We start from the raw sequence: 8,578 nt of genomic DNA on the forward strand, positions 1-8,578 counted from the left end.
AGTTTTCAAGGGGAACCTCAGCAGGTGCAACTGTTGAAATCCCCATAATAAATATATGATAAGTAAGGGCGTTAGAATGATGCTTAACATTCAGTAGCACACAAATATTAGTTGAATACGGTAAATAATAATAAGTCAATAAATAAAGGAATCAAGAAGTGAGAGTACTGGGGCGCCCGGGTGGCTCAGTCGTTAAGCGTCTGCCTTCGGCTCGGGTCATGATCCCAGGGTTCTGGGATCGAGCCCCGCATCGGGCTCCCTGCTCGGCGGGACGCCTGCTTCTCCCTCTCCCACTCCCCCTGCTTGTGTTCCCTCTCTCGCTGTGTCTCTCTCTGTCAAATAAATAAAAAAATCTTTAAAAAAAAAAAAAGAAGTGAGAGTACTAACACCTAAGTGCTTACTATAATGCCAGGCACCGTTCTTAGTATTTTACAAAGAACGTGGACATTAAACCTCACAACAACCCCGTGAAGTAAGGTGGTGTTATCCCCATTTCACAGATGAGGAAATGGAAGGTCACTGGGGCTAGTAACTTTCCCAAGATAGCACAATTAATCAAAAGGAAAAAAATAAGATTCCATGCCAGGTCAGCTTCTCAAAAGCCTGTACCCTTAACCACAATACCAGATGCTAGAAGAGGCGGTCCGAGGAGGGCTGCCCCTAAGCCAGAGTGAGTCCCCACCTTCTTGACAACCTGTCAGTGTATGTTCAGAGGAAGAAGCTGGGGAGCCTGAGAGGGCCTCTGACCATGTGGGATTCTCCACCCCAGGGCAGGCCAGAGCTCATGGTGCAGCCTGGGAGAGCAGAGGTTTTGGGGAAGCCCCATGGCCAACGCACTGACCAGAGCCAGGCCCAGGACGGAACCTGGGTCCCACCATCTGGGAGTCCCAGCCACTCTCCCCAGCTGATGCCACAGCCTTAGGCAGCCGCCCCACCACTCCCTCCTTCCCGACAATTCTTTCCTCTACCTCCTGCCCTTCACTTGGGGACAACATCCCTCTCTTCGCCTCCATGTGCGGCCACCATCCTCCCCAATACGTCACTCACACCACTGCTTTCAGCTGCTTAACAGATAGAAGTTAGATCTAAGGAAGAACCTCCCTGCGGGAGACCTCAAAACAAGCTCAAAAAACAGATCAAGGCTCAGCTGCTCTGGTTAAATAGGGGAAGGGTGGGAAGTCTGCCCCAGAAACATCTGTAGAACCCTGGGCCTCAAGGAGCAGGATTTGCAACTCTTTGAAGGAAAGAACAGACAGCTGGGAGGCCCAGCTCTGACTGGCCTTATGACCTTGGGCCAGTCTTCAACCCCTAGGGAAGATAGGTCTCGGGCTGCCCTTCTGCACAAGGAGGGGTCACCACGGGCAGTCACGGAAGTCCCTTCCAGCCCTGATGGGCTAGGGAGAGGTGTCAGGGGAGGACGGAGAGCCGTGCTGGGAGGTGGGAGACCTGCTCAAGGCCTAGGCAAGGAAATGATTAACCACTGGCAGCTCAGTCCCAGGCACTCTCAGACCCACCCCTCACCCCCTGCAGACAGGCCCAGCCCAGCCTCACCCGTCACCTGGCCAGCCCCGGGAGGAAAGGACAAGGCCACTGACCAGGGCACCCTGCCAACCAGCTCGCCACCGCCCCCATCCCAGGGCTAGAGCATCTGAATGTCTACTTCACGCCAAGGATGGGTGGCAGGCTGGCCCTCCGCTCCCCACCTGGACCCTGCCTGAAGCCACACCGGTCACACCCTCATCACAGGTTGACAGTGACTCACAGCCCTTTCCCTCCTGCCCGCTGAGGCTTGTTGTTCAGCCGGGGAGCAGAGCGGGAGCGGACCTCCGCTCCAGGCGCCTCATCAGAGTGACGGCTGGTACCAGCTGGGTCTGCCCACGGGGCTCTGTGCGGGCTGGGGCTGGCAGGGAGAGCAGGCCAGGGGCTCCTGTGGCAGGACTGGTTCCCCAGGGCGTTCCTGGCACTCACCCTGGGCATCCCGTGGGAACCCGGCCCCACCCCTGCAGCCACATGTCCATCTGAGCAGTGGACAAGCTAAGACCAGACCCAGCTCCCATTTTTAAAGTTCTCATGCTCCAGCTGCCCACCCACCACACACACACACACACACACACACACACACACACACACCCTATACATATCCAGGCACGCTCTCAGACACAAAATCACATATATCCCACCAGTTGGTGAGCTCCTAATGAAGTAGCGTGTGGTTTGCATTTTTCACCCAATGCACTATACTGAGGTCTTCAATAAACGTTCACACCAAACATACTGAGACTCCTACAGCCCAAACTCAGCAACATAAGAACCTACTACTCACACAGATATCTCCATACTGCACAGGCCATAAACACGCTCACCCACACATACACCTGCATGCACCCATGTAAGCACACATCCACTGGCACAGATAATGCCCTCACCTGGGAGCAAAGACACTCCCACATCAACCCCCAGGCACAATGACCCACGTGCAGAGTCCAAGGTCTGGACCCCCAAGCTCCACCCTCAGCACAGACCTTCCCTGGGGTGTGCCCAACCTCCCGGGCAGCCTAGGTTCCTTTTCCCGGGGCACTGAGTTCCTTCCATTCTCGGGGCGTACCTTATCCCCTCTCTAGAACCCTTGGGCCCCACCACATGGGGGGTTACTAGGCAACTGTGCTTCAGAGCATGTGAGGTCCTGAGGGTCTGAGGTGGGCCCCCAGCCCTCGGGAGGATGAGACTGAGACACGAGAGAAGCCGTAGAGCCCTTCTGGAGGGAGGCGAAGGAGATCCTAGAACACTGGAGAATGCCTGAAAGCCACCTTAATGGGGAAGGCCTGGGGAGGGTGCTGGTCTGCTCTGCAGAGAGAACCCTGGCCTCAGTATCCAAATGCCCACCTGGGAAGGGCAAAAAGGACAATTTCTACTTGGCTTAACCCTATGGGATCAAAGGAGTAGGAATCCAGCTCTGAGCTACTACACGGGCCTCAGTTTCTTCAAGGGCAAGATGGGGGTAGATGGCAGGGAGAGTGGGGGGTGAAGAGATGAAGATGCTGGTGTGAACACTTCTGAGGGGAGGTGCCCCGTAGCTCCAAGAGGAGTCACCAAGGTCACCAGCCACAGTGAGGGGTGCTGCCTCCAGGACAACCCTCCAACATCCCAGGCTTATCTAACCCTGACAGGATGTCCAGCAGGCAAGGATAAGATACCCAGTGTCCTGACCCTTTGACAGACCAGCCTACAAAAAAAGACTGAAGCACAGAGGGGGACAGCAACTATCTTGAGGTCGCCCAGCCCAGACACCACCCCAAAATGCCACACTCTGAATTTGAGCCTCATTAGTGGGAGGGGGCTCTGTTGCCCAATGGTCTCTATTCCCTGATCCCTGTTCTTCTGACCCTCCAGGGAGAGAGTGCTGTCCCCACCCCTCTTCCCCAAGAGGGGGTGAGGGATACCTCCCCAGGGGCCCACTCTCCTAGTCTCTACCAGAGAAACACGGCAGCGGGGGAGGCCTCTCTCGGAACGAGGCTTGGCGGTAACTCTTGAACACCTCCCCAGTCCCCCCACATGTTCCCTCCACCCCGCAGGGGGTCATGGCGGGGGGCCTCTCCAGGCCGGGGACCAGCCTCCCCCAAGCACCCTGTGTGTGGCCTCAGTCCCCGAGAGGAGGAAAGGAAACCGTGGGGGAGCGAGAACATCCGCCCTGCCCTGTCACCTAAGAGCTCCCCACTTTGGCCCCAGTGGCTGCCACCACCCCCCCCACCCCCCCCCAACCCCGCCCGACTACAGCAGCAGCAGGACCCAGGCTCGGAGCCCGGCTCCCGGGGACGGGAAGGGGACCGACGCCGCGGCGGGGAGAGGAGAGCCCGGTGCGGCTCCCCGGGCCGGCCGCGGCGCTCACCTGGACAGCGCGGACCAGTCCTTCCTGCTGACAGCCATGCTGCCGAGCCCGCGGCCGCCGAGTGCGCGTGCAGGGCCGGGCGGCCGCCGCCTCACCTGCGCGCCCCTCCCCCGCCGCTCGGCCCAGGTAAGGTCACATGGCCGCTAATCGCAGCCCGCCCGGCCCGCCGCGCTCGCACCCGCCGCCCCGAGCGGCCCCCGGGGTGTGGGCGGCCCCGCACAAAGCCGCATTGATCTCCGCCCCGGCCGGCCCGGCCGCGCGCCTGCGAGCGCCGGCTAGCTGTCCGACCGGCCGCCGGACAGACCGACAGACGCCCAGGCCGGCGCGGGGTCCATCGGCCGCCGGCAGCGAGGGCGGGGGACTTCCTGCTCAGAACCAGTCCGACCAGCTCGGCGCTGAGCCGCCTCCTCTCGCAGGGGCCGGGGTGCCGGGGAGTGGGGCGGCGGGCGGGGACCCGACGAGCGGGGTCGGGCCGAGCTCGCTGCGGGTAAACCGGCTTAGCCCGGAGAAGCCCAAGAGCAGAAGCCGAGCGGGAGAGTTAGAGCAGGTACCGTAACCTCGGGTCCGGGACCCGAGCACTGGCTCCCGGGCCTGCAGCGCCCGCCGCGGCCCTCCGCCCCTAAGAGGCCCCGAGAGATGAGCCGGGCAGTGTTTTCGCTGTGCCGCCAGCAAAACCACAGAACGCGCCCCGTGTGAAGCCAGCCTCCCCCCCAGACGAGATGCTTAGATTCAGTTCAGTAAACATTGGAGAGCCCGCAGTTCGGAAAACACAAGGATGTCAAAGGCACTGTCCTGGCTTTGCTGGTGCTGGTCTTTGGGCTGGAGCGGCGGGGTGTGTAACAGGGCAGAGGAAGCTCAGCTTCTCCCCGGGAAGGAATGAACACGGATCACCGGGACTGGGATGCTGAAGGCCGCGGCCGCTCGGGCACCACCAGCACCACCTGGCTCCCTTAAAGTGTGCAGCTGGGCTGGTGGGTGCCAGGGGCTCTCTATCCAGGAACCAGTCTCGGATGGGCTGAGAGACGGCCAGTCACTGAGCATGGAGACTCTGATCTCCCCTGATGGATCAGAACTGCAAGGTCAGCAGCAGCAGTTCCTGCTCTGAGAGGGATGGGTCGCAGCCCCAGGCACCAGGAGGAGGAGGAGGAGGAGGAGGAGGAGGAGGAGGAGGAGGAGGAGGGGAGGCAGAACTGCCAGCATTCTGGCCTTGCTCCCCAGCCTGGCCTCCCTTTGGCACTGATCCAGGACTGATGGTCTCCACTGTGCCCTCCGGCTCTGAGATCTGACGGTGATGAGCAAGCCAGTTGCTGAGCAGAAGCCTGGGAACACAGACACACAGCTAAGGCATCTCCTTCCCCAAAAGGCCCCCTCCTCCAGGGAGCCTTTCTTCTTGGCCTAGGCGGTGAGGAGTGAGGTTTAAGGAATGATTGCCGGACTGGGAGCCTGGAGATCTGGCTTTGAGCTCAGATTCTGCCATTTAGGAACCATGTGACTTGGGACAAATCACTTTCGTTTCCTCATCTATGTAGTGGAAATAATGATACTTTTTTTTTTAAGATTTTATTTATTTATTTGACAGAGAGAGCGAGAGAGCACAAGTAGGGGGATCAGTAGAAGGAGAGGGAGAAGCAGGCTCCCCACCGAGCAGGGAACCCCATGCGGGGCTCAATCCCAGGACCCTGAGACCATGACCTGAGCCGAAGGCAGACGCTCAACCATCTGAGCCACCCAGGCGCCCCGGAAATAATGATACTTTGCTTCCTTCCAGACTGTGGGAGTCAAACGAGTCAATCCTTGAGTGTTGGCGGCACGGGGATGAGCAGTGTTAAGGTTGACAAGGCCCCAGAACGTTTTGAACAAAAGCCAAGGCAGGACCCAGAGCCATTTGCTCTTCGAAGGAAAGAGAAAGAGGGAATGATGGTAATCTATGTCCCTGGATCCTCTGATACAGGGCCTGACGTTTCCCAGGGAGCCCGCTGTCTGCTGGGGACCTAGGGAATGCTCTTTCCAAGGTTTGTCAGTGGCATCTCAACTTAGGAAGAAAAATACTCCCAGTCATGTAACACCTGTCCTTCTAGGGACACTTTATGAAGCCAGGAAGACAGTCAAGTATCTCTTAAGTCCAAAATCCAACACCCTCTCTGTGGATATAAAAACCCAAAGACATGGAAGGTTGGTATGTGGGTGATTCTAGAAGTAAGGAAAAGTGAATTAGGTTCATGTTAAAGCCCCCAAAGTTGTTTGAGGGCAGGCATTATAGATTTACTAGACGTTGTCTATGCACCAGACACTGTGCTTGGTGCTGTCAACGTAGCAGCTTCCTAGGGCTGCTGTAGCAAGGTCCACAGATGAAGGGGCTTAAAACAACAGAAATTTATTTTCTCACAGTTCTGGAGGGTAGAAGTTCAAGTTCAAGCTGTGGGCACAGACAGGCTGCCTCCACAGGCCCTAGGGGAGAATCGTCCTCACTTCTTCCCAGCTTCTGGCAGTTGCTGATAATCTTTGGAGTTCCCTGGCTTCCAGGTGTGTCATTCCAATCTCCACCTCTACCGTCACAAGGAATTCTCCCTGTGTCTTTGTGTCTGCGTCCAAATTCCCCTCTTCCTTAATAAAAAAAAAAAAAAAAAAGAACAAATTCCCCTCTTCTTATACAGACGTCAGTCATTAGATGAGGGCCCGCCTCATGGAGTCGTACTGACGTACCTCATTTTAACTTGATTACATCTGCAAAGACCCTAGTTGCCGGTAAGGTCAGGCTCTTGGGTACCAGGGCTTAGGAATTAAACATATCCTTTTGGGAGCCAGAATTCTACCCACCACAATCAGCCAAGTGGCTTTGACTTCAGGGACACAAAAATGGTAAGGCGTCGGCTCCTGACCTCCAGACCTTCCCACTCTAGCAATGGAGATGCACACCCAAGCCTCATTCCAGACAGACTGATAGAAACTGAAGTTATGTCATCAGGAGGGATTAACTCTAATGGAGGGATTGGGAAGTCTTAAAGAGGAAAGAACATCGGGGTTGGCCTTTGAAGGTTAAGTGGAATTCAACCGTCAGAAATGGCAGCTGAGCATCCAGCTACTGGACACAGCATCAACAAAAACAGAGGGGCAAAAGTGGAAGGTGTTTGCGGAGCAGAGAGAAGACTCATGTTCTTGAGGCTTAGAGCACCTTCCTTCCAAGGCTGAAGGGAAAGAGGGGGGACAGATAGTGAGGACCCTGGGTTGTGCTCAGGTGTTACCTTTTCACCATAGAATATGTAGAACTTGAAGGAAAAGGGAGGGTTAATGGCCTTTGAATGGGAAAGGTCATAGACCCCGAAAGACAACTCTGGAGGCAGTATGAGTAGAGGTCAGATTAGAAGTGGGAGGCCATGCTGGGGAGGGTATTTTGTAGAGTCCACAAAAGAAATGAAGGAGGCTTGAGCAAGGGCAGCCAAGTAGGGGGAGGGGAGAGGTGTTGGCAAGAGCTTTCGAAGTTCAGTTGTCAAGACTGAGTTGACTGATTGTGGGTGGCAAAGGAGGACAAATCCCTGTGAAGCCCATCTCCCTAGGCTGAGGGGCTGGGTGAAGGCAGGTGCCACTGATGAAACTGGGCTGCAGGAGGAGGAGGAGGTTTCAGGAGGAAGGTGACTTTAGACCACTAGGGGTTCTTTAGCCTCAGCATTATTGACATTTTGGACCTGATCATTCTTTATTGTGAGGACTGTCCATGCATGGTAAGATGGTCAGCAGCATCCCTGGCCTCCACTCATTAGAATGTAGGGTCCGTGAAGACAGCCAGGTGGAGCTGTCCAACAGACGGCTGGCTGTGGGGAGTATGGGTGCTCCAGAGACCCCAGCCGTGAGCTGCAGAGCAGGCAGGAGGAGGGAGGGTTTCCTGAGGACAGGCTGGGGAGAGAGGTGTTAATGTTCAAGATGTCTGTGCCCCTGCGCTAACCCCCTGAGTGTCTTAAGAGCAAATGCCTTATTCGCCTCAGTATCCCCTCAACTCTACGCCTAGTATAGTAGGTGCTCAATAAAGGTTTGGAGAATTGCACTAACTTGCTTTGGGAAGAACAGGAAAACCCAAATCGGCCAAAACCCCTGCTGAGTATAACCTTAGGAGCTGGGTCTGAGAGAAGCTGAGATGGGGAGGCGGGGGGGACTCTAAGCATCCCTTGGCCTCCCGGATATAGCAAAACCAGGATATGGAGCATTAGCATGTCACAGCAAATGTATCAACAGGAGTGAATTTCATCACCTTCACCTCGAAGGGGAAAAATGCAAAAGTAGACAATATCTTGTTTAGGAATTCATAAATACAGAGCAGCGCTATAAAGAGAACAAAGAGAATAGTAAACACAGAGCTGAGGATTCTGTGGATTCCTCTGTGGAGAGGAAGGGCCTTGGAAAACATTTACAATACCCTCGTTCCTAACATGAGTGGTCGGCCCATGGATGTTCATTTTATAACTCTTCAACTGTACGCACGTTAAAAACCACAAGCGTCGGGGCGCCTGGGTGGCTCAGTTGGTTAAGCGACTGCCTTCGGCTCAGGTCATGATCCTGGAGTCCCTGGATCGAGTCCCGCATCGGGCTCCCTGCTTGGCAGGGAGTCTGCTTCTCCCTCTGACCCTCCCCCCTCTCATGTGCTCTCTCTCATTCTCTCTCTCTCAAATAAATAAATAAAATCTTTAAAAAAAAAAAAAA

The 8,578-nt window shown here is 55.7% G+C and overlaps 1 protein-coding gene across 1 annotated transcript in view; it reads right to left on the minus strand.

The window, feature by feature from the left end:
- The window catches only part of LAD1 (ladinin 1), a 12,108-nt gene extending 7,802 nt beyond the window's left edge, over window positions 1–4,306 (minus strand). The window contains exon 1 of the mRNA XM_081823053.1: window positions 3,887–4,306. Coding sequence (XP_081679179.1) covers window positions 3,887–3,924 — 38 coding nt within the window. The 5' untranslated portion in view covers window positions 3,925–4,306. The remainder of the gene's footprint in view (window positions 1–3,886) is intronic.
- Window positions 4,307–8,578: the final 4,272 nt, after the last annotated feature.

This window comes from Leptonychotes weddellii, chromosome 6 (genome assembly GCF_054177405.1).
Source record: "Leptonychotes weddellii isolate Sample4059 chromosome 6, ASM5417740v2, whole genome shotgun sequence".
Taxonomy (NCBI): Eukaryota; Metazoa; Chordata; class Mammalia; order Carnivora; family Phocidae; genus Leptonychotes; species Leptonychotes weddellii.